Source organism: Somniosus microcephalus, unplaced genomic scaffold (assembly GCF_052327205.1).
Source record: "Somniosus microcephalus isolate GS21.2 unplaced genomic scaffold, FLI_Smic_1.0 unresolved_chr7, whole genome shotgun sequence".
NCBI lineage: Eukaryota > Metazoa > Chordata > Chondrichthyes > Squaliformes > Somniosidae > Somniosus > Somniosus microcephalus.
Genome location: NW_028225185.1, coordinates 3,331,013 through 3,356,982, shown reverse-complemented (window position 1 = coordinate 3,356,982; position 25,970 = coordinate 3,331,013). Strand labels below are relative to the sequence as shown.

Below are 25,970 nucleotides of genomic sequence, written 5' to 3'. Positions count from 1 at the left end.
GTAGGCATCCATGCCCCGGTAGGCTGCGTCCAATGATAGTGCGAGTTCAGAGGCCTTGTTGAGGTCGAGGTCACTCTGCTCCAACAGTCGCTGTCGGGTGTAATTGGACCTGTGGCCCGCTACAAAAGCGTCCCGGATAAGTTCCTCTGTGTACACGGCGGCCTTTACATCCTTACAACCACAGGCCCGGCCAAGCACAGACAGTGCCTGAAGGTATTCCTCGGTCGATTCCCCAGGTTGTTGTTTACGACTCCCCAGGAGGTGCCTGGCGTACACCTCGTTCACTGGGCGCGTGTACTGGTCCTTGAGGAGCTTGAGAGCAGCCGTGTACGAGGTCGCATCCTGGATGACCGAGTACGCTCGGTGGTTCACTTTGGAGGTGAGGACATCCAGTTTGTCCTCATCCGATTTGACCGTTGCAGCGGAGGCGATCAGGAATCTTTCAAAGCACTTAAGCCAGTGAGCAAACTTGGCGGATGCGTCCGCCTCCCGATGGTCTAAGTCCAGGCATGCTGGTGTGAGGATCTTCTCCATTATAAAAAATCTTGTTAATAAAATTGATGCGCTATCAATTACTCAAAAGACAGAGGTTAAGCGAGTAACTAACAGGCTTTTATTAACAAGAGAATGAAGGTGTGCCTCGAGTGGTCGACCAGTCCAGAATACAGAGGGACTGTGGAGCAGTCACCTTTATATCTGGACTCGTGGGAGGAGTCAGCCGAGGCATGTACAGACATGTACACAGTGGAATACAAACACACCCACAGGCAGGTATAACAGTGGTTTACCACACTGGGATTGTAATGACCGTCACTGGGAGTGTAATGGCCGTCACTGGGATTGTAATGACCGTCACTGGGCTCCGACCGTGGGCACCGGGCTCCGACCGTGGGCACCGGGCTCCGACCGTGGATACCGGGCTCCGACCGCGGGCACCGGGTGCCGACCGCGGGTACTGCGCAATACAAGAGACGCCCAACTCTGACAGGGTCCTGCTACTGCGACTGAGAGTGGGAGTGTAATGACTGTCACTGGGACTGTAATGACCGTCGCTGAGATTGTAATGACCGTCACTGGGGGTGTAATGACCGTCACTGGGATTGTAATGACCATCGCTGGGATTGTAATGACCATCACTGGGAGTGTAATGACCATCACTGGGAGTGTAATGACTGTCACTGGGATTGTAATGACCATCACTGGGAATGTAATGACCATTGCTGGGACTGTAATGACCATCGCTGGGAGTGTAATGACCGTCACTGGGATTGTAATGACCGTCACTGGGAGTGTAATGGCCATCACTGGGATTGTAATGACCGTCACTGGGAGTGTAATGGCCATCACTGGGATTGTAATGACCGTCACTGGGACTGTAATGGCCATCACTGGGATTCTAATGACCATCACTGGAACTGTAATGACCGACCCCTCTCCCCGATTACAGGCCCGGCCTCTCGATCAGTGGAGACCCTGAAGGAGATGATAAAAGCCGGAATGAACATCGCTCGTCTCAACTGCTCCCACGGGACTCACGAGGTGAGAGGGCTCAGCCAGCGTAGCGTGCCGCCCCGGAGACCAGCGAGTGCGTTTCCATGATCGTCCACTCCAGGCCGTCTCCCTGACGCCTGGGGGGTCCCACCGGTGCTCACTGCCCCCCCTTCAATTTGTGTGAGCCCGGTTAGTGAGTGTCGGCTATCCGACAATGGGGGGCATCGCAGCTGAGCGCAATCCTGTCCTCACCAATCTCAAGGGGTGACTGGAATGCGATCAGGAGCGGGACCCTCTCCCTCTCCATACCCCAAGGGTGCTGAGTCCGATTGCAGCCCAGGCTGTGATCAGATGTTAAATCCAAGGGTGGCCTGGTGTCTGTGTGTGTCTCAGCCCCACACCCAGCAGTGCATTCACCCACCGAGGCACAGGGGCGACCCCTGAGGGCTCAGGGTCGTGTAACACAGGCTGGGAGCTACTTTTTTAAGTACTGCAATTTCTTCTAATTTATCACTGTTGCTGTCTCCCCACCCCCGCCTCCCTCTCGGAGGGCGCTGACTCTCGCTGGGGTACACAGGCCAAGCCCCTGAACGCCACCTTCACCCGCACCCAGAGGGCTGTGGAGGCTCAGTCGTTGAGTATATTCAAGGCTGAGATCGATAGATTTTTGAATATTAAGGGAATCGAGGGATACGGGGATAGTGCGGGAAAGTGAAGATGAGGTAGAAGATCAGCCATGATCTTATTGAGTGGCGGAGCAGGATCGAGGGGCCGAATGGCCGACTCCTAAGTCTTATGTTCTTATGTACCCCAACCCTCACCCGCACCCCACCCTCACCCGTACCCCACCCTCACCTGTACCCCACCCTCAACCGTACCCCACCCTCGCCCGTACCCCACCCTCACCCGTACCCCACCCTCACCCGTACCCCACCCTCACACGTACCCAACCCTCACCCGTACCCCACTCTCACCCATACCCCACCCTCACCCGTACCCCACCCTCACCCATACCCCACCCTCACCCGTACCCCACCCTCACCCGTACCCCACCCTCACCCGTACCCCACTCTCACCCGTACCCCACCCTCACCCGTACCCCACCCTCACCCGTACCCCACCTTCACCCGTACCCCACCCTCACCCGTACCCCACCCTCACCCGTACCCCACCCTCACCCGTACCCCACCCTCACCCGTACCCCACTCTCACACGTACCCCACCCTCACACGTACCCCACCCTCACCCGTACCCCACCTTCACCCGTACCCCACCCTCACCCGTACCCCACCTTCACCCGTACCCCACCTTCACCCGTACCCCACCCTCACCCGTACCCCACCCTCACCCGTACCCCAACTTCACCCGTACCCCACCCTCACCCGTACCCCACCTTCACCCGTACCCCACCCTCACCCGTACCCCACCCTCACCCGTACCCCACCCTCACCCGTACCCCACCCTCACCGTACCCCACTCTCACCCGTACCCCACCTTCACCCGTACCCCACCTTCACCCGTACCCCACTTTCACCCGTACCCCACCCTCACCCGTACCCCACCTTCAACCGTACCCCACCCTCACCCGTACCCCACCCTCACCCGTACCTCACCCTCACCCGTACCCCACCCTCACACGTACCCCACCTTCACCTGAACCCCACCTTCACCCGTACCCCACCCTCACCCGTACCCCACCTTCACCCGTACCCCACCTTCACCCGTACCCCACCTTCACCCGTACCCCACCTTCACCCGTACCCCACCCTCACCCGTACCCCACCTTCACCCGTACCCCACCCTCACCCGTACCCCACCCTCACCCGTACCCCACCCTCACCCGTACCCCACTGTCACCTCTGCCGGGGTGGGTGGGGGGTGATCTCCGGGTCCGACATTTCCTGTATCTGTTACTCTCACCCCCCCACCTACCCCCACCGCCCTCCTCCGCTGCGGTTTGACTCTCTCCCCCTGTCTTCACCAGTACCATGCCGGCTCCATCAAGAACATTCGGCAGGCTGCCAACAGCCTCTCCTCCAACCCGCTCTACCAGAAAAGCGTGGCCATAGCGCTCGACACAAAGGGGCCCGAAATCCGCACCGGGCTGGTCAAAGGGGTGAGTGACCTCGGGGAGCATGGCAGAGGGTTAAAGGTCACCCAATCGAGAGGTTCGGGTTCGGGGGGGGTTTATATATAGAATAACGGATACCCGGGAGTGAGTTACAGGCTGGAATCTAATCGAGGGGTTTGGGGGGGGGCGGTTTATATATAGAATAACAGATACCCGGGAGTGAGTTACAGGCTGGAATCTAATCGAGGGGTTCGGGGGGTTTATATATAGAATAACAGATACCCGGGAGTGAGTTACAGTCTGGAATCTAATCGAGGGGTTCGGGGGGGTTTATATATAGGATAACAGATACCCGGGAGTGAGTTACAGGCTGGAATCTAATCGAGGGGTTCGGGGGGTTTATATAGAATAACAGATACCCGGGAGTGAGTTACAGGCTGGAATCTAATCGAGGGGTTCGGGGGGGTTTATATATAGAATAACAGATACCCGGGAGTGAGTTACAGGCTGGAATCTAATCGAGGGGTTTGGTGGGGTTATATATAGAATAACAGATGCCCGGGAGTGAGTTACAGGCTGGAATCTAATCGAGGGGTTCGGGGGGTTTATATATAGAATAACAGATACCCGGAAGTGAGTTACAGGCTGGAATCTAATCGAGGGGTTCGGGGGTTTATATATAGAATAACAGATACCCGGGAGTGAGTTACAGGCTGGAATCTAATCGAGGGGTTCGGGGGGGTTTATATATAGAATAACAGATACCCGGGAGTGAGTTACAGGCTGGAATCTAATCGAGGGGTTCGGGGGGTTTATATATAGAATAACAGATACCCGGGAGTGAGTTACAGGCTGGAATCTAATCGAGGGGTTCGGGGGGGTTTATATATAGAATAACAGATACCCGGGAGTGAGTTACAGGCTGGAATCTAATCGAGGGGTTCAGGGGGTTTATATATAGAATAACAGATACCTGGGAGTGAGTTACAGGCTGGAATCTAATCGAGGGGTTCGGGGGGTTTATATATAGAATAACAGATACCCGGGAGTGAGTTACAGGCTGGAATCTAATCGAGGGGTTCGGGGGGATTTATATATAGAATAACAGATACCCGGGAGTGAGTTACTGGCTGGAATCTAATCGAGGGGTTCGGGGGATTTATATATAGACTAACAGATACCCGGGAGTGAGTTACAGGCTGGAATCTAATCGAGGGGTTCAGGTGGTTTATATATAGAATAACAGATACCCGGGAGTGAGTTACAGGCTGGAATCTAATCGAGGGGTTCGGAGGGTTTATATATAGAATAACAGATACCCGGGAGTGAGTTACAGACTGGAATCTAATCGAGGGGTTCGGGAGGTTTATATATAGAATAACAGATACCCGGGAGTGAGTTACAGGCTGGAATCTAATCGAGGGGTTTGGGGGGTTTATATATAGAATAACAGATACCCGGGAGTGAGTTACAGACTGGAATCTAATCGAGGGGTTCGGGGGGTTTATATATAGAATAACAGATACCCGGGAGTGAGTTACAGACTGGAATCTAATCGAGGGGTTCGGGGGGTTTATATATAGAATAACAGATACCCGGGAGTGAGTTACAGGCTGGAATCTAATCGAGGGGTTCGGGGGGGTTTATATATAGAATAACAGATACCCGGGAGTGAGTTACAGGCTGGAATCTAATCGAGGGGTTCAGGGGGTTTATATATAGAATAACAGATACCCAGGAGTGAGTTACAGGCTGGAATCTAATCGAGGGGTTCGGGGGGGTTTATATATAGAATAACAGATACCCGGGAGTGAGTTACAGGCTGGAATCTAATCGAGGGGTTCAGGGGGTTTATATACAGAATAACAGATACCCGGGAGTGAGTTACAGGCTGGAATCTAATCGAGGCGTTCAGGGGGTTTATATATAGAATAACAGATACCCGGGAGTGAGTTACAGGCTGGAATCTAATCGAGGGGTTCGGGGGGTTTATATATAGACTAACAGATACCCGGGAGTGAGTTACAGGCTGGAATCTAATCGAGGGGTTCGGGGGGTTTATATATAGACTAACTGCCCCGAACCCCTGTTCATAGTGTTCTGCTCACTCCGAGTTTGTTTGACTGACTGGTTTCGGGTTTCGGGAGTGTGTAAATCTACAGGTGGGTGTTATGGTGCACTTGCCAAAAGACTTTGTATTTTAGGTGGGGGGAGGAAATGAGGAGGGGGGGGTGTGTGGGTGAGCTGACCGTGTGACCCAGAATAACAACAGAAAATGCTGGAAAAACTCAGCAGGCCAGGCAACATCCGTGGAGAGAGAAACAGAGTTAACGTTTCGGGTTGAAACCCTTCGTCAGGACTGAGAGAAAAGGCAGGAAATGAAACAAAAGGCAGTTTGGGGGCTGGTAAATGGGGGAGGGGATGAAAGAGGAGACATTAAGAGATATTCAAGGTGAGACGAGATGGTAATAGGACAGGTAAAGATACAGACAATGACCCAGAACCCTCGTGCTTGCCCTTGCAGAGCGAGTCCGGGGAGGCGGAGCTGCTGAAGGGGTCAGAGGTTAAAGTGACCACCGACGATCGCTTCAAGGCGCAGTGCGGCGAGGACCTGATCTGGGTGGATTACAGGAACCTGCCGCAAGTGGTCAGAGTGGGCGGGAAGATTTTCATCGACGACGGACTGGTCTCGCTCCTGATCAAAGAGATCGGTAGGTTTAAGAAGACAAGCGGTATGTTGGCCTTCGTAGCGAGAGGATTCGAGTACAGGAACAAGGATGTCTTGCTGCAGTTGTACAGGGCCTTGGTGAGACCACACCTTGAGTATTGTGTGCAGTTTTGGTCGCCTTATCTGAGGAAGGATGTTCTTGCCATGGAAGGAGTGCAGCGAAGATTCACCAGGCTGATACCTGGGATGGCAGGAATGACGTATGAGGAGAGATTGGGTCGATTGGCTTTGTACTCGCTGGAGTTTCGAAGAATGAGAGGGGATCTCATTGAAACTTATAAAATTCTAACAGGACTAGACAGACTAGATGCAGGAAGGATGTTCCCAATGGCGGGGGAGTCCAGAACCAGGGGTCACAGTCTAAGGATAAGGGGTCGGCCATTTAGGACAGAAATGAGGAGGAATTTCTTCACCCAGAGAGTGGTGAACCTGTGGAATTCTCTACCACAGAAGGCAGTAGAGGCCAATTCATTAAATATATTCAAGAAGGAGTTAGATATATTTCTTAAGGCTAAAGGGATCAAAGGATATGGGGAGAAGGCAGGGACAGGGTACTGAGTTTGGATGATCAGCCATGATCTCATTGAATGGCGGAGCAGGCTCGAGGGGCCGAATGGCCTACTCCTGCTCCTATCTTCTATGTTTCTATGTGCCCCGGACCCCGAGGTGCGTGCGCGGTGACGGGCACAGGCGGCCATGTTGGGCAGCGGGTCACTCGTCTGACTGTCCTCGGGCGCTGGGAGTCACGGTGGGGCGGAGGGGGGGGCGGTGGTGCGGCTGAATGATGTTTTCTCATCGTTTGTTTCCACCGCCTCATTGGGCGCCGGTTTTGGACACCACCGTCGCGATCCGCTGCTCGTTTGTTCCATGGGTCAGTGACCCCTGACCCCTGCCGTTTGAAGGGCGAGAGTGACCGTTACCCATCGTCCAAGATTTGATATTCCTTTCTGCCTCGTGTTTATCCAGCGTCCCCTTAAATACATCGATACTATTCACCTCAACCACTCCCTGTGGTAGCAAGTTCCACATTCTCACCACTCTCTGGGTGAAGAAGTTTCTCCTGAATTCCCGATTGGATTTATTAGTGACGATCTTCTATTGATGGCCCCTAGTTCTGGTCTCCCCCACAAGTGGAAACATTTTCTCTACGTCTACCCTATCGAACCCCTTTCATAATCTTGAAGACCTCGATCAGGTCACCCCTCAACTTTCTCCTGTCTAGAGAACAGAGCCCCAGCCTGTTCAATCTTTCCTGATAGTTTATAACCTCTCAGTTCTGGTATTATCCTTGTGAATCTTTATCACACCTTCTTCAGTGCCTCTATATCGTTTATATAATATGGAGACCAGAACTGTGCACAGTGCTCCAAGTGTGGTCTACCCAAGGTATATGGAGACCAGAACTGTGCACAGTCCTCAATTGTGGTCTAACCAAGGTATATGGAGACCAGAACTGTGCACAGTGCTCCAAATGTGGTCTAACCAAAGTATATGGAGACCAGAACTGTGCACAGTCCTCCAAGTGTGGTCTAACCAAGGTATACGGAGACCAGAACTGTGATCTAACCAAGGCATATGGAGACCAGGACTGTGCAGAGTGCTCCAGGTGTGGTCTAACCAAGGTATATGGAGACCAGAACTGCACACATTGCTTCAAGTGTGATCTAACCAAGGTATATGGAGACCAGAACTGTGCACAGTGCTCCAAGTGTGATCTAACCCAGGTATATGGAGACCAGAACTGTGCACAGTGCTCCAAGTGCGGTCTAACCAAGGTATATGGAGACCAGAACTGTGCACAGTGCTCCAAGTGTGGTCTAACTGAGGTATATGGAGACCAGAACTGTGCACAGTGCTCCAAGTGCGGTCTAACCAAGGTATATGGAGACCAGAACTGTGCACAATGCTCCAAGTGTGGTCTAACCAAGGTATATGGAGACCAGAACTGTGCACAGTGCTCCAAGTGTGGTCTAACCAAGGTATATGGAGACCAGAACTGTGCACAGTGCTCCAAGTGTGGTCTAACCGAGGTATATGGAGACCAGAACTGTGCACAATGCTCCAAGTGTGGTCTAACCGAGGTATATGGAGACCAGAACTGTGCACAGTGCTCCAAGTGTGGTCTAACCAAGGTATATGGAGACCAGAACTGTGCACAGTGCTCCAAGTGTGGTCTAACCGAGGTATATGGAGACCAGAACTGTGCACAGTGCTCCAAGTGTGGTCTAACCGAGGTATATGGAGACCAGAACTGTGCACAGTGCTCCAAGTGTGGTCTAACCAAGGTATATGGAGACCAGAACTGTGCACAATGCTCCAAGTGTGGTCTAACCGAGGTATATGGAGACCAGAACTGTGCACAGTGCTCCAAGTGTGGTCTAACCAAGGTATATGGAGACCAGAACTGTGCACAGTGCTCCAAGTGTGGTCTAACCAAGGTATATGGAGACCAGAACTGTGCGCAGTGCTCCAAGTGTGGTCTAACCAAGGTATATGGAGACCAGAACTGTGCACAATGCTCCAAGTGTGGTCTAACCGAGGTATATGGAGACCAGAACTGTGCACAGTGCTCCAAGTGTGGTCTAACCAAGGTATATGGAGACCAGAACTGTGCACAGTGCTCCAAGTGTGGTCTAACCAAGGTATATGGAGACCAGAACTGTGCGCAGTGCTCCAAGTGTGGTCTAACCAAGGTATATGGAGACCAGAACTGTGCACAGTGCTCCAAGTGCGGTCTAACCAAGGTATATGGGGACCAGAACTGTGCACAGTGCTCCAAGTGTGGTCTAACCACGGTATACGGAGACCAGAACTGTGCACAGTGCTCCAAGTGTGGTCTAACCACGGTATACGGAGACCAGAACTGTGCACTGTGCTCCAAGTGTGGTCTAACCAAGGTATATGGGGACCAGAACTGTGCACAGTGCTCCAAGTGTGGTCTAACCACGGTATACGGAGACCAGAACTGTGCACTGTGCTCCAAGTGCGGTCTAACCACGGTATATGGAGACCAGAACTGTGCACAGTGCTCCAAGTGTGGTCTAACCGAGGTATATGGAGACCAGAACTGTGCACAGTGCTCCAAGTGTGGTCTAACCAAGGTATATGGAGACCAGAACTGTGCACAGTGCTCCAAGTGTGGTCTAACCAAGGTATATGGAGACCAGGACTGTGCACAGTGTTCCAAGTGTGGTCTAACCAAGGTATATGGAGACCAGGACTGTGCACAGTGCTCCAAGTGTGGTCTAACCACGGTATATGGAGACCAGAACTGTGCACTGTGCTCCAAGTGCGGTCTAACCACGGTATATGGAGACCAGAACTGTGCACAGTGCTCCAAGTGTGGTCTAACCGAGGTATATGGAGACCAGAACTGTGCACAGTGCTCCAAGTGTGGTCTAACCAAGGTATATGGAGACCAGAACTGTGCACAGTGCTCCAAGTGTGGTCTAACCAAGGTATATGGAGACCAGGACTGTGCACAGTGTTCCAAGTGTGGTCTAACCAAGGTATATGGAGACCAGGACTGTGCACAGTGCTCCAAGTGTGGTCTAACCACGGTATATGGAGACCAGAACTGTGCACAGTGCTCCAAGTGTGGTCTAACCACGGTATATGGAGACCAGAACTGTGCACAGTGCTCCAAGTGTGGTCTAACCAAGGTATATGGAGACCAGAACTGTGCACAGTGCTCCAAGTGTGGTCTAACCAAGGTATATGGAGACCAGAACTGTGCACAGTGCTCCAAGTGTGGTCTAACCAAGGTATATGGAGACCAGGACTGTGCACAGTGCTCCAAGTGTGATCTAACCAAGGTATATGGAGACCAGAACTGTGCACAGTGCTCCAAGTGTGGTCTAACCAAGGTATATGGAGACCAGAACTGTGCACAGTGCTCCAAGTGTGGTCTAACCAAGGTATATGGAGACCAGGACTGTGCACAGTGCTCCAAGTGTGATCTAACCAAGGTATATGGAGACCAGAACTGTGCACAGTGCTCCAAGTGTGATCTAACCGAGGTGCGATACAAGTTTAACATAACTTCTTTACTTTTCAATTCTATCCCGCTAGAAATGTACCTCAGTGCTTTGTATTCTTTTTTATGGCCTTATTAACGTGCGTCGCTACTTTCAGTAATCTGTGAATCTGTATTTGTCTGGATTTTTATGCTCCAGTCTCTGGAGCGGGACTTGAACCCACAACCTTCTGACTCAGAGGCGAGGGTGCCGCCCACTGAGCCACAGCGGACAAATGATTGCTTCGAAATTGTGGGGCCGGGGTTGAGGTAAAGTTTAGATCGTTGGTCAGCTGGCCCAGGTTGGGCACAGTCACCCCGAGCGGCCGTGGCTCTGACCTCTCACCTCTGACCTCTGACCCGTGTGCCCAGGGCCCGATTACTGCCTGACGGAGGTGGAGAACGGCGGAAAGCTCTGCAGCAAGAAGGGGGTGAACCTGCCGGAGGCAGCCATCGACCTCCCAGCCGTGTCCGAGCAGGACGTGCAGGACCTGCGCTTCGGCCTGGAGTTCGGGGTCGACATGATCTTCGCCTCCTTCGTCCGCAAGGGGGACGACGTTCGGACGATCCGCCAAACCCTCGGGGAGAAGGGGAAGGACATCAAAATCATCAGCAAGATCGAGAATCATGAAGGAGTGCGGCGGTAAGTGGGCGGGGTCAGGGGTCAGCATGTGGGGTCAGGGGTCAGCGTGTGGGGTCAGGGTCAGCATGTGGGGTCAGGGGTCAGCGTGCAGGGTCAGGGTTCCGCATGTGGGGACGGGTCAGTGTGCAGGGTCAGGGGTCAGTGGGTGGGGTTAGTGCGCTGGGTCAGGGGTCAGTGCGCTGGGTCAGGGGTCAGTGTGCCGGGTCAGGGGTTAGTGGGCTGGGTCAGCGGTCAGTGAGCTGGGTCCGGGTTCAGCGTGCAGGGTCAGGGTTCAGTGTGTGGGGTCAGTGAGCTGGGTCAGGGGTTAGTGCGCTGGGTCAGGGGTCTGTGCGCTGGGTCAGGAGTCAGCGTGCAGGGTCAGGGTTCAGCGTGTGGGGTCAGTGAGCTGGGTCAGGGGTCAGTGAGCTGGGTCAGGGGTCAGTGAGCTGGGTCAGGGGTCAGTGCTGGGTCAGGGGTCAGCGTGTGTCAGTCTGGGCAGGACGGTTACGGTGGGACGGTCAGGGAGCTCCCGAATATCTGACCCACTCCTTGTGCTTTAGGTTCGATGAGATTCTGGAGGCCAGCGATGGGATCATGGTCGCCCGGGGAGATCTCGGCATCGAGATCCCAGCCGAGAAAGTCTTCCTGGCCCAGAAAATGATGATTGGACGATGCAACCAAGCTGGGAAGCCCGTCATTTGCGCTACGCAGGTTTGTTACCAGTTCACGAGTCCCTGTACTACCCGTCCTGTGTATCAGCACACGACCCCACACACACTGACTCACACTGGGGTACGGGTTCCACACACACTGACTCTCACTGGGGTACGGGTTCCACACACACTGACTCTCACTGGGGTACAGTTCCAGAGACACTGACTCTCACTGGGGTACGGGTTCCACACACACTGACTCTCACTGGGGTACAGGTTCCACACACACTGACTCTCACTGGGGTACAGTTCCACACACACTGACTCTCACTGGGGTACGGGTTCCACACACACTGACTCTCACTGGGGTACGGGTTCCACAGACACTGACTCTCACTTGGGTACGGGTTCCACACACACTGACTCTCACTGGGGTACGGGTTCCACACACACTGACTCTCACTGGGGTACGGGTTCCACACACACTGACTCTCACTGGGGTACGGGTTCCACAGACAGTGACTCTCACTGGGGTACGGGTTCCACAGACACTGACTCTCACTGGGGTACGGGTTCCACACACACTGACTCTCACTGGGGTACGGGTTCCACACACACTGACTCTCACTGGGGTACGGGTTCCACACACACTGACTCTCACTGGGGTACGGGTTCCACAGGCACTGACTCTCACTGGGGTACGGGTTCCACATACAGTGACTCCCACGTTCTTATGTGTGACAGTTTGTCTGGTGCCAGGTTCAGGTAATAATCGGTGAGGCATGAACAGGGAGTCAAGGACGTTTTAAATGGCGACTTGTTTTTAACGTGTCGAATTTATCTGACCAAAGACTTTCCTTCTGTAGATGCTGGAGAGTATGGTGAATAAACCGCGGCCGACTCGAGCAGAGAGCAGCGATGTTGCGAATGCAGTGCTGGACGGAGCGGACTGTATAATGCTGTCTGGGGAGACAGCGAAAGGAGACTACCCGTTGGAGTCTGTGCAGATGCAGCACGCAGTACGAAATTCAACCTTGTGGGGAAGTGGTTGTGTTCAGGGCACGTCTTCCCCCGGGCTGCCCACAGGGCGGTGCTGTGCAGCGGGGAATGACCGGGGCGGGGGGGTGCTGCAGTTCTTCCATCCTGCCACAAGGCGGCCACCTTTACTAACGGAGGAACTAGGAGCGGGAGTGGGCCATTCGGCCCCTCGAACCTGCTCCGCCATTCGGCCCCTCAAACCTGCTCCGCCATTCGGCCCCTCGAGCCTGCTCCGCCATTCGGCCCCTCAAACCTGCTCCGCCATTCGGCCCCTCGAGCCTGCTCCGCCATTCGGCCCCTCGAACCTGCTCCCCCATTCGGCCCCTCGAACCTGCTCCGCCATTCGGCCCCTCGAACCTGCTCCGCCATTCGGCCCCTCGAACCTGCCCCACCATTCAATAAGACCAGGGCTGATCATCGACCACAATTCCACTTTCCCGCCCGATCCCTCAATTTCCCGAGAGTCCAAATATCTATGGCTCTCACCCTCAGCATAGAATCATAGAAATTTACAGCACAGAAGGAGGCCATTCGGCCCATCGTGTCCGCGCCGGCCGACAAAGAGCGATCCCAGCCTAATCCCACTTTCCAGCTCTCGGTCCGTAGCCCTGTGGGTTTCGGCATTTCAAGTGCATATTCAAGTACTTTTTAAATGCGATGAGGGTTTCTGCCTCGACCACCCTTTCAGGCAGTGAGTTCCAGACCCCCACCACCCTCTGGGTGAAGAAAGTTCTCCTCAACTCCCCTCTAAACCTTCTACCAATTACTTTCAATCTCTGCCCCTGGTTATTGACCTCTTTCCTAAGGGAAATCGGTCCTTCCTCTCCACTCTATCGAGGCCCCTCATAATTTTATACACCTCAATTAAATCTCCCCTCAGCCTCCTCTGTTCCAAAGAAAAACAACCCCAGCCGATCCAATCATTCCTCATCGCTGAAATTCCCCAGCCTGGTCAACACCCTGGTAAATCTCCTCTGCAGCCCCCCGCTAGTGCGATCACACCCTTCCTGTAATGTGGTGATCCATGGGGAGTCCCATTCATCACCTCCCGCTCCACCCGCCCAGCGAAGGGTCCGCACCCTCAGGAGAGAAGGGCGGAAAGGGTTAACGCACGGGTGTGTGGGCTCCCGCTGTGAGTCTCACCGTTCCCTCTCTCTCTCTCTTGCTCTCTCCACAGATCGCGCGGGAAGCAGAGGCCGCGGTTTACCATCACCAGCTGTTTGAGGAGCTGCGAAGGTCGACACCGCTGACCCGCGACCCCACGGAGGTCACCGCGGTCGGGGCAGTGGAAGCTTCCTTCAAATCCTGTGCCGGGGCCATAATCGTGCTGACCAACACCGGCAGGTAACGGCCGTTAGAACCCCCAGGACCGTCTTGTTTCTGTTGGACCTCCAGGGGCCCGTCTGCACTGTTCCTGATTCCAGTTCTTGCTGCGGTCCCTCCTTCGACCTCTTCATTCTACTGGGGGCTCGAGCTCCGATAAAACTGCTGGCGAAACCCCGGCAGCAGCCACTCGTTTGCCAGTTAACTCTCTCTGGAGTAGTGGTAATGCCCAGTGTTTCCACGGGCTGGTGAAGCCGTCCCAGTCGAACAGCCCCCTGCTGGCATGGGGTGTGGAATGGATCCTGCAGCCTCCCTGACACAGATACATAATCCAGGCCGACACTCCCAGTGTCAGTACTGAGGGAGCGCTGCACTGTCGGAGGGGCGGTACTGAGGGAGCGCCGCACTGTCGGAGGGGCGGTACTGAGGGAGCGCCGCACTGTCGGAGGGGCGGTACTGAGGGAGCACCGCACTGTCGGAGGGGCGGTACTGAGGGAGCGCCGCACTGTCGTAGGGGCGGTACTGAGGGAGCGCCGCACTGTCGGAGGGGCGGTACTGAGGTAGCGCCACACTGTCGGAGGGGCGGTACTGAGGGAGTGCCGCACTGTCGGAGGGGCGGTACTGAGGGAGCACCGCACTGTCAGAGGGGCGGTACTGAGGGAGCGCCGCACTGTCAGAGGGGCGGTACTGAGGGAGCGCCGCACTGTCGGAGGGGCGGTACTGAGTGAGCGCCGCACTGTCGGAGGGGCAGTACTGAGGGAGCGCCGCACTGTCGGAGGGAAGCTACTGAGGGAGCGCCGCACTGTCGGAGGGGCGGTACTGAGGGAGCACCGCACTGTCGGAGGGGCGGTACTGAGGGAGTGTCGGAGGGGCGGTACTGAGGGAGCGCCGCACTGTCGGAGGGGCGGTACTGAGGGAACGCCGCACTGTCGGAGGGGCGGTACTGAGTGAGCGCCGCACTGTCGGAGGGGCGGTACTGAGGGAGCGCCGCACTGTCGGAGGGGCGGTACTGAGGGAGCGCCGCACTGTTGGAGGGGAAGGACTGAGGGAGCACTGCACTGTCGGAGGGGCGGTACTGAGGGAGCGCCGCACTGTCGAAGGGGCGGTACTGAGGGAGCGCCGCACTGTCGGAGGGGCAGTACTGAGGGAGCGCCGCACTGTCGGAGGGGCGGTACTGAGGGAGCGCCGCACTGTCGGAGGGGCGGTACTGAGGGAGCGCCGCACTGTCGGAGGGGCGGTACTGAGGGAGCGCCGCACTGTCAGAGGGACAGTACTGAGGGAGTGCTGCACTGTCGCAGGGGCAGTACTGAGGGAGCGCCGCACTGTCGGAGGGGCAGTACTGAGGGAGTGCTGCACTGTCGCAGGGGCAGTACTGAGGGAGCGCCGCACTGTCGGCGGGGCGGTACTGAGGGAGCGCCGCACTGTCGGAGGGACGGTACTGAGGGAGCGCCGCACTGTCGGAGGGGCGGTACTGAGGGAGCGCCGCACTGTTGGAGGGGCAGTACTGAGGGAGCGCCGCACTGTTGGAGGGGGAGGACTGAGGGAGCGCTGCACTGTCGGAGGGGCGGTACTGAGGGAGCGCCGCACTGTCGGAGGGGCAGTACTGAGGGAGCGCCGCACTGTCAGAGGGACAGTACTGAGGGAGTGCTGCACTGTCGCAGAGGCAGTACTGAGGGAGCGCCGCACTGTCGGAGGGGCAGTACTGAGGGAGTGCTGCACTGTCGCAGGGGCAGTACTGAGGGAGCGCCGCACTGTCGGCGGGGCGGTACTGAGGGAGCGCCGCACTGACGGAGGGGCGGTACTGAGGGAGCGCCGCACTGTCGGAGGGGCGGTACTGAGGGAGCGCCGCACTGTCGGAGGGGCAGTACTGAGGGAGCGCCGCACTGTCGGAGGGGCGGTACTGAGGGAGCGCCGCACTGTTGGAGGGGCAGTACTGAGGGAACGTCGCACTGTCGGAGGGGCGGTACTGAGGGAGCGCTGCACTGTCGGAGGGGCGGTACTGAGGGAGCGCCGCACTGTCAGAGGTGCCGTCTTTCGGATGAGGCGTTAAGCCGAGGCCCCGTCTACCCTCTCAGGTGGACGTAAAAGATCCCACGTCCACTGTGGGAAGGAGAGCAGGGGGGAGTTCTCCCTGGTGTCCTGGGGCCAATATTTATCCTTCAACCCACATCACTAAAACAGATGATCCGGTCATTATCCCATTGCTGTTTGTGGTGACTGTAAATAAGGTTTGCCTCGATTGAGTTTTCGTCACCTTGCTTTATTCCCCTTGTTTGAACAGGACGGCACAGCTCGTGTCCAAGTACCGGCCTCGAGCTCCCATCATCGCCGTCACTCGCAATGAGCGGGTCGCCCGACAGGCTCACCTGTACCGTGGGCTCTTCCCAGTCCTGTATCAGGCGAAGGTCCACGAGGTTTGGGCAGAGGATGTCGACCAGCGAGTCAACTTCGCAATGGAGATAGGTAAATGATCCCGCATCACACACCCAGTGTCACACTCACCCGTGGCATATCAAAGAATAACTAAAAGATTAATTAAGAAAGGGAAGATAGATTATGAAAGTAAACTAGCAAAAAATATAAAAACAGATAGCAAGAGTTTCTACAGTTATATAAAAAGAAAAAGGGTGGCTAAAGTGAATGTTGGTCCCTTAGAGGATGAGACCGGGAAATTAGTAGTGGGGAACATGGAGATGGCAAATACGCTGAACAAATATTTTGTATCAGTCTTTACAGTAGAGGACACTAAAAGTATCCCAACACTGAACAGGGGGCTATAGGGTGGGAGGAGCTAAACACAATTAAAATCACTAAGGAGATGGTACTCGGTAAGATAATGGGACTTAAGGCGGATAAATCCCCTGGACCTGATGGCCTACATCCTAGGGTCTTGAGAGAAGTAGCGGTAGGGATTGCGGAGGCATTGGTGGTAATTTTCCAAAACTCCCTGGATTCAGGAAAGGTCCCAGCAGATTGGAAAACTGCTGATGTAACACCCTTATTTAAAAAGGGAGGTAGACAAAAGGCTGGAAACTATAGACCAGTTAGCCTAACATCTGTGGTTGGTAAAATGTTGGAGTCCATTATTAAGGAAGCAGTAACAGGACATTTGGATAAGCATAATTTAATCGGACAGAGTCAGCATGGTTTTATGAAGGGGAAGTCATGTTTGACAAATTTGCTCAAATTCTTTGAGGATGTAACAAACAGGGTGGATAAAGGGGAACCAGTGGATGTGGTGTATTTGGACTTTCAAAAGGCATTTGACAAGGTGCCACATGTTGTGTATGTACCTTTAAGAGAATAACTGGTCTCAGACTGCAGTACCGGCAGTGACCACCCCTGTATAAAAGGCGCTAGAGAGCCTCTGTTGGTTAGTTTTCATTTATGCCTTTCACCAGTAAAGACTTGTTTGTTTCTCTCCTGCTTGTCCGTGTCTCAATCATTCACGGACTTAACACTGGCGACGAGTTAGAAACGGACTTACCTGCAACTCAGCAGCAGCTCCGACGACGTGTTGAAGGCCGGAGACAGAAGAAAGAAGAAAAGAAAAAAAAAAAAATAGGCCATTGAAACTCGAGAAACGGGCGTCGACCGTCAATCATCGATTTCAAAACTTGCAGGAGAGACTGTCCAGAGCCAGGCTGGGTTCCTCGGTCCGTGGTTTCCCAGCTAATCGGGCTGGTGGCAGGTAGTGCTCTGATCCTTCCTGGGCTGCAACGGGGCCGGGCAGCGAGTCGGGAAGCAAGGAGAGAGAGAGAGGGTGGAGAATACAGGGCGCGGCCGGTGTTTCGAAGCTGGGCAGCGTTCGGACCTCAGAAGAGGGAGGGAAGTGTCCCAGAGGGTCCGCTCCACGACGGGAAGATAATAAAAGAAAACGAATTAATATTTAATGCGCAGGAAACCGTGGAAAGCAGCGCTAACAACAGCGGGGAAGAAGGAAAAGCGCGGGAGGCGCCATTTTGTTAAATCGGAGAAGAAGGCAAAGCGCGGGAGGCGCCATTTTAGATTTGCAAGATGCCGAAGACTGGCTGTATCACTGCTTTTGATAATACATTAGAGGACTGGACCACGTATGTGGAAAGAGTTGAGGTATATTTCGAGGCAAATGAAATAGCGGAGGGGAAAAAGGCATCAATATTGCTAAACGTAATGGGCGCTAGAACGTACGGCCTATTGCGGGATCTGATTACTCCAGCCAAACCGAAGGCGAAGAGTTTTAACGAAATTGTTGCTGTTCTACAGGAGCACTTAAACCCTGCACCGCTGTTGATAGCAGAAAGATTTAAATTCCACAGGAGAACTCAGCACAAAGATGAGAGCAATGCTGAGTATCTTACGGAACTATGCAAGCTATCAAAGCACTGCCAGTTCGGAGCAGGACTGGCAGATACCCTGCGGGACAAACTTGTCTGTGGACTCCTGAGTGAAGGAACACAGAAGAAGTTACTCGTAGAAAAAGAGCTGACGCTAGATAAGGCTTTCAGCGTGGCAGTATCGTATGAAGCAACAGCCAGGGGAGCTGCAGAAATTCAACAAAAACCACAGGAATACGGCACCCACGAAATGACACGGGGATTTGCAAAATGTTATCGCTGCGGCAGAACTAACCATGACCAGAAGGACTGCTGGTCCAAAGACAAAATATGCAGACAATGCGGGAAGATTGGACACATTGCACGAGTTTGTAGGTCTGGGAAGAAGACCAGCGACTACAAAAAGGCTACTAAGGAACCGTACAAGAAAGTACAAAAGATGACGGACAGTAGTTCCGAAGACCAGATGAGCGATAGTGAATCCGAGAACAGGAGATTAAGCTGTCTCAAACTTCACAACGTAATCGCAAAAGAGGATCACCGAACCATTTGGGTCACCCTCACGATAGCAGGGTCCCAAGTTAAAATGGAATTGGATACAGGATCAGCGCTAACCGTCATGAATCGACGAGACTATGAGCGGCTATTTTCACACATACCCTTGAGAGAGACATCCATCGTCTTGACGACGTATACGGGGCAAAAAGTATACCCCAGAGGAAAAATAAGGGTGCCTGTCGAATACAACGGCAAGAAAATACGGAAATTGTATCTCTACATACTGCCAAATGTTGGACCACCGTTATTGGGACGGGAATGGATCAGGAAGATAAACTTAGATTGGCACTCCATTCATGCAATGACGGTGGACAGTAAAAAAGATGAAGACGTCACTCCTGGATGATTGTCAACAATCTTAGCTAACGCCAAAGAGGTATTTCAACAAGAACTGGGCACGCTTAAGGGCGTAACCGCCTCGTTAAAAATAGAAGAGAATGCAGTTCCCAAGTTTTTCAAAGCGAGACCGGTACCATATGCAATTCGCCCAGCCGTCGAGGCAGAGCTGGAGAATCTGGAGAAGGCAGGCGTGTTGTCTAAGGTCGACTGGAGCGAGTGGGCGACACCCATTGTTCCTGTCATGAAGAAAACGTTAAGCAATAAGTCCAGAGAGCCAAGGAAGATTCGCATCTGTGGGGATTTCAAGGTGACGGTGAACCCTGTCCTTCACACAGTACAATATCCTCTTCCAAGGATAGAAGACATCTTTGCCTCACTGTCTGGAGGGAAGCGTTTTACAAAAATTGACCTAGCACAAGCATATTTGCAGATGGAGGTTGAAGAGTCCTCTAGGAAGTATCTCACGATAAACACTCACAGAGGCCTTTACCAGTATCATCGATTGGTATTCGGAGTAGCATCGGCTCCGGCGATATGGCAAAGAGCGATGGAACAAGTCTTGCAAGGGATTCCGGGGACTCAGTGTTACTTGGACGACATCCTTGTAACAGGTGACGATGACAGTGAACACCTTAACAACCTAGAACAGGTGCTCACTAGACTATGGGAACATGGGCTGCGAGCCAACCGCCCCAAGTGCGAATTTTTTAAGAAACAGATATCGTATTGTGGCCACGTGATTGATGAAGAGGGGTTACATAAGTCCCCTGACAAAATTGAAGCGGTTGTTAAGGCCCCAGTGCCTGAAAATGTGTCGCAACTGAGGTCATTCCTCGGGTTGGTGAATTACTATCATAAGTTTTTGCCGAATTTGTCGACAATCCTGCACCCACTGAACGCCCTGCTACGAACGGGGGTAGCATGGAAATGGAGCGATGATTGTAAGCGTGCTTTTCAGAAGAGTAAGGACTTAATCACTTCGAAGGAAGTATTGGCTCACTACAACCCAGCACTGCCAATCAGGCTGGCGTGTGATGCGTCTCCCTACGGCATTGGGGCGGTACTGTCACATAAATTCCTTGATGGTTTGGAGAGGCCGATAGCTTTTGCGTCACGCTCGTTAACTTCTGCCGAGCGTAACTACGTCCAGATTGACAGAGAGGCCCTCAGCCTAGTGTGGGGGGTGAAGAAGTTCAATCACTATCTGCACGGTCAAAAATTTACTCTACTAACCGATCATCAACCTCTTGTCTCCATTTTCAACCCTCAGAAGGGCGTACCGATAATGACAGCACAACGGCTGCAGAGATGGTCCCTTTTCCTCGGGGCACACCAATATGACATCGAGTACAAAGGAACTAAACAGCATGGAAATGCTGATGGATTGTCACGTCTACCGTTGCCGACAGTGGAAGAAGAAGACCTTGCAGTGGATCCAATGGAGTTATTCCACTCGACCATAGTCGAATGTCTCCCTGTGACGAATGCAAACATAGAAAGGGAAACACGGAATGACCCGACACTATCACGGGTCTATGATTTAACGGTGAAGGGATGGCCAGCACATGGCGAACCACTGCTGCCAGCATTCTCGCCGAGAAGAGAACAGCTGTCAGTGTGCAGAGGAACCTTGATGTGTGGATCCAGAGTAGTAATTCCACCTAAGTTGACGGATAGAGTACTCAATGAGCTTCATGAGGGTCATCTGGGTGGGGTAAAAATGAAGAGCTTAGCCAGAGCGTTTGTGTGGTGGCCGGGAATCGATAGAGAAATCGAAGAGATGACCAAGAGCTGTGCAGGATGCCAGAAGGTCCAAAACGCCCCACCACAAGCCCTTCTACATCCATGGGAGTGGCCCTCATCTCCATGGCAAAGGGTGCACATTGATTTTGCTGGTCCCTTCATGGACTCGATGTTTTTAATTGCGGTGGATGCACATTCTAAGTGGCCAGAGGTAATAAAAATGTCCTCAACCACCACGGAAAAAACTATCGCAGTTTTACGAACCATATTCGCCAGGAATGGGCTGCCTGAACAGATTTGCTCTGACAATGGACCACAGTTTGTGTCTGAAGAGTTCCGGAGGTTCTTAAAGAACAATGGTGTTAAGCATTACACATCTGCCCCATATCATCCAGCCACTAATGGATTGGCCGAGAGGTTTGTCCAAACATTCAAGAAGGCTATCAAGGCAATGTGTAATGAAGATATACCCCTACAACACAAGGTGGACAACTTCTTGTTTGCCTACCGGAATGCGACACATGCGGTTACCAACCAAACTCCAGCCATGATGTTCTTCAATCGAAGACTACGATGCCGCTTGGATTTGGTTAAGCCAAACGTCCGAAGAGATGTGGAGAACAGGCAGTTTCAGAATATGAATGAAAGGCCGACCAGGAGTTTTAAGATAGGTCAACCAGTTTTGGCCCGGGACTACCGCACTGAGAAATGGCAGCCAGGAACGATTTGTACACGACAAGGACCTCTCATGTATACCGTGGACGTTGGGGAGAGCATTGTAAGACGCCATGCTGACCAGATTCTAGAGTCACTGGAAAACGTCAACTCCACACCACGATCTGATACACCTGGTAATGAAATCGACGTTCCAATTGCAGCTACCGCAGAACCGGTAATATTGGAAGCAGATGAACCAAACAACGACATTGATTCCGACTCAACATTGCCAGAAGAACCTGATACTCCAAAGAGGCGTTATCCAGACAGAATCAGGAAGCCTCCTCAAAGACTGAACTTATAATTGCTTAAACTTAACCAATGTATCTAGCAACAGTAATTGTGATTGTAATTCGTTATCATTAGTTGTTAAATGAATGTTATGTACTGTTTATCTAAAAGGGGAGGAATTGTTGTGTATGTACCTTTAAGAGAATAACTGGTCTCAGACTGCAGTACCGGCAGTGACCACCCCTGTATAAAAGGCGCTAGAGAGCCTCTGTTGGTTAGTTTCGTTTATGCCTTTCACCAGTAAAGATCTCTTTGTTTCTCTCCTGCTAGTCCGTGTCTCAATCATTCACGGACTTAACACCACACAAAAGATTACTGATCAAGATAAAAAATCACGGGATTGGGGGTAATATATTGGCATGGGTGGAGGATTGGCTATCTAACAGAAAACAAAGAGTTGGGATAAATGGTTCGTTCTCGGGCTGGCAATCAGTAACTAGTGGTGTTCCGCAGGGGTCAGTGCTGGGTCCCCAACTCTTTACAATCTATATTAACGATTTGGAGGAGGGGACCAAGTGTAACATATCCAAGTTTGCCGACGATACAAAGATGGGAGGGAAAGCAGTGAGTGAGGAGGACATAAAAAACCTGCAAAAGGACATAGACAGGCTAAGTGAGTGGGCAGAAATTTGTCAGATGGAATATAATGTTGGAAAGTGTGAGGTTATGCACTTTGGCAGAAAAAATCAAAGAGCAAGTTATTATCTAAATGGAAAGAAACTGCAAAGTGCTACAGTACAAAGGGATCTGGGGGTCCTGGTGCATGAAACACAGAAGGTTAGTATGCAGGTGCAGCAGGTGATCAGGAAGGCCAATGGAATCTTGGCTTTTATTGCAAGGGGGATGGAGTATAAAAGCAGGGAAGTTTTGCTTCAGTTATACAGGGTAATGGTGAGGCCACACCTGGAATACTGCGTACAGTTTTGGTTTCCATATTTAAGAAAAGATATACTTGCTCTCGAGGCGGTTCAGAGAAGGTTCACTCGGTTGATTCCGGAGATGAGGGGGTTGACGTATGAGGAAAGGTTGAGTAGGTTGGGCCTCTACTCATTGGAGTTCAGAAGAATGAGAGGCGATCTTATCGAAACATATAAGATTGTGAGGGGGCTTGATCGGGTGGATGCAGTGAGGATGTTTCCACTGATGGGTGAGACTAGAACTAGGGGGAATAAGGGGCTACCATTTCAAAACTGAGATGAGGAGAAACTTCTTCACTCAGGTTAGTAAATCTATGGAATTTGCTACCTCAGAGAGCTGTGGAAGCTGCGACATTAAATAAATTTAAAACGCAGATAGACAGTTTCCTAGCTGATAAGGGAATTAGGGATTACGGGGAGCGGGCAGGGAAGTGGATGTGAGTCCATGTTCGGATCAGCCATGATCCTATTGAATGGCGGAGCAGGCCCGAGGGGCCGTATGGCCTACTCCTGCTCCTACTTCTTATGTTCTTATGTTCTTATGTTCTTATTCTGAGTGTAGAGCGAGCTTTACTCTGTATCTAACCCCTGTGTAACACTGGCGGCACACTATGTTACAGCTTGCCATGAACAGAGGGACAACCAGTAAACTAAGAAAAGAATATATATAAAGAATGCGAATGTATATTTATACACTCAGGGATATACCTGTTTATACACTGTATGAATAGAACTGCGTTTATGTGCTAAACCATAAATGTATTTTGATGCTTTGGCAACATAAAATGTAACTTATCATGCCAATAAAGCGATTTGAATTGTGAATTGTGAATCTAACCCGTGCTGTACCTGCCTTGGGAGTGTTTGATGGGACAGTGTAGAGGGAGCTTTACTCTGTATCTAACCCGTGCTGTAGCTGCCCTGGGAGTGTTTGATGGGACAGTGTAGAGGGAGCTTTACTCTGTATCTAACCCCGTGGTGTACCTGCCCTGGGAGTGTTTGATGGGGACAGTGTAGAAGGAGCTTTACTCTGTATCTAACCCGTGCTGTACCTGCCCTGGGAGTGTTTGATGGGGACAGTGTAGAGGGAGCTTTACTCTGTATCTAACCCGTGCTGTACCTGCCCTGGGAGTGTTTGATGAGACAGTGTAGAGGGAGCTTTACTCTGTATCTAACCCGTGCTGTACCTGCCCTGGGAGTGTTTGATGGGACAGTGAAGAGGGAGCTTTACTCTGTATCTAACCCGTGCTGTACCTGCCCTGGGAGTGTTTGATGGGACAGTGTAGAGGGAGCTTTACTCTGTATCTAACCTGTGCTGTACCTGCTCTGGGAGTGTTTGATGGGACAGTGTAGAGGGAGCTTTACTCTGTATCTAACCCGTGCTGTACCTGCCCTGGGAGTGTGTGGCGGCTCCGGGAGTCCTGGATTTTTTGGTAAACTTTTCCATTTCTCTCTTCCAGCTAAAACCCGGGAGTTTGTTCAGCCTGGCGATTTGGTCATCGTGGTGACAGGCTGGCGATCCGGCTCGGGCGCCACCAACATCATGAGGGTGATGCCCGTACCCTGAGGGCAGCGGCTGACCTTCGACCTGTCGACCTCTGCGGTATTGTCCCGCAATCCCGCCGTCACCAGGAATAAAATCTCTCTTCCACCTGCTGCTGATGTTCGTTGTCCTTTTGTTGGAGGGTTTGAAATCCCGCCCCTCTCCCGTGGCGCGGTGCTGTGGGCGGGGCTGAGCCTTCAGGAGAGGAGGGGACCCGTACCCCAGTGAGAGTCAGCGCCTTCAGGAGAGGAGGGGACCCGTACCCCAGTGAGAATCAGCACCTTCAGGAGAGGAGGGGGCCCGTACCCCAGTGAGAGTCAGCGCCTTCAGGAGAGGAGGGGACCCGTACCCCAGTGAGAATCAGCACCTTCAGGAGAGGAGGGGACCCGTACCCCAGTGAGAGTCAGCGCCTTCAGGAGAGGAGGGGACCCGTACCCCAGTGAGAGTCAGCACCTTCAGGAGAGGAGGGGACCCGTACCCCAGTGAGAGTCAGCACCTTCAGGAGAGGAGGGGACCCGTACCCCAGTGAGAGTCAGCACCTTCAGGAGAGGAGGGGACCCGTAACCCAGTGAGAGTCAGCACCTTCAGGAGAGGAGGGGACCCATACCCCAGGGAAAGTCAGCACCTTCAGGAGAGGAGGGGACCCGTACCCCAGTGAGAGTCAGCACCTTCAGGAGAGGAGGGGACCCATACCCCAGTGAGAGTCAGCACCTTCAGGAGAGGAGGGGACCCGTACCCCAGTGAGAGTCAGCACCTTCAGGAGAGGAGGGGACGCGTACCCCAGTGAGAGTCAGCACCTTCAGGAGAGGAAGGGACCCGTACCCCAGTGAGGGTCAGCACCTTCAGGAGAGGAGGGGACCCGTACCCGAGTGAGAGTCAGCACCTTCAGGAGAGGAGGGGACCTGTACCCCAGTGAGAGTCAGCGCCTTCGGGAGAGTAGGGGACCCGTACCCCAGTGAGAGTCAGCACCTTCAGGAGAGGAGGGGACCCGTACCCCAGTGAGAGTCAGCACCTTCAGGAGAGGAGGGGACCCGTACCCCAGTGAGAGTCAGCACCTTCGGGAGAGGAGGGGACCCGTACCCCAGTGAGAGTCAGCACCTTCGGGAGAGGAGGGGACCCGTACCCCAGTGAGAGTCAGCGCCTTCAGGAGAGGAGGGGACCCGTACCCCAGTGAGAGTCAGCACCTTCAGGAGAGGAGGGGACCCGTACCCCAGTGAGAGTCAGCACCTTCAGGAGAGGAGGGGACCCGTACCTCAGTGAGCGTCAGCACCTTCAGGAGAGGAGGGGACCCGTACCCCAGTGAGAGTCAGCACCTTCAGGAGAGGAGGGGACCCGTACCCCAGTGAGAGTCAGCACCTTCAGCAGAGGAGGGGACCCGTACCCCAGTGAGAGTCAGCACCTTCAGGAGAGGAGGGGACCCGTAACCCAGTGAGAGTCAGCACCTTCAGGAGAGGAGGGGACCCGTACCCCAGTGAGAGTCAGCACCTTCAGGAGAGGAGGGGACCCGTACCCCAGTGAGAGTCAACACCTTCAGGAGAGGAGGGGACCCGTACCCCAGTGAGAGTCAGCGCCTTCAGGAGAGGAGGGGACCCGTACCCCAGTGAG

General features: G+C 53.2%; 1 protein-coding gene across 2 annotated transcripts in view; it reads left to right on the top strand.

The window, feature by feature from the left end:
- Positions 1-24,478, top strand: part of LOC147086397 (pyruvate kinase PKM-like) — a 34,300-nt gene extending 9,822 nt beyond the window's left edge. For both annotated transcript variants that reach the window (XM_085978460.1, XM_085978459.1), the window contains exons 3-11: positions 1,448-1,539; positions 3,476-3,607; positions 6,087-6,273; positions 10,678-10,948; positions 11,488-11,638; positions 12,447-12,599; positions 13,796-13,962; positions 16,223-16,404; positions 24,283-24,478. In XM_085978460.1, the coding sequence (XP_085834586.1) occupies positions 1,448-1,539; positions 3,476-3,607; positions 6,087-6,273; positions 10,678-10,948; positions 11,488-11,638; positions 12,447-12,599; positions 13,796-13,962; positions 16,223-16,404; positions 24,283-24,389 (1,442 nt within the window). In that variant the 3' untranslated portion in view covers positions 24,390-24,478. The remainder of the gene's footprint in view (positions 1-1,447; positions 1,540-3,475; positions 3,608-6,086; positions 6,274-10,677; positions 10,949-11,487; positions 11,639-12,446; positions 12,600-13,795; positions 13,963-16,222; positions 16,405-24,282) is intronic.
- Positions 24,479-25,970: the final 1,492 nt, after the last annotated feature.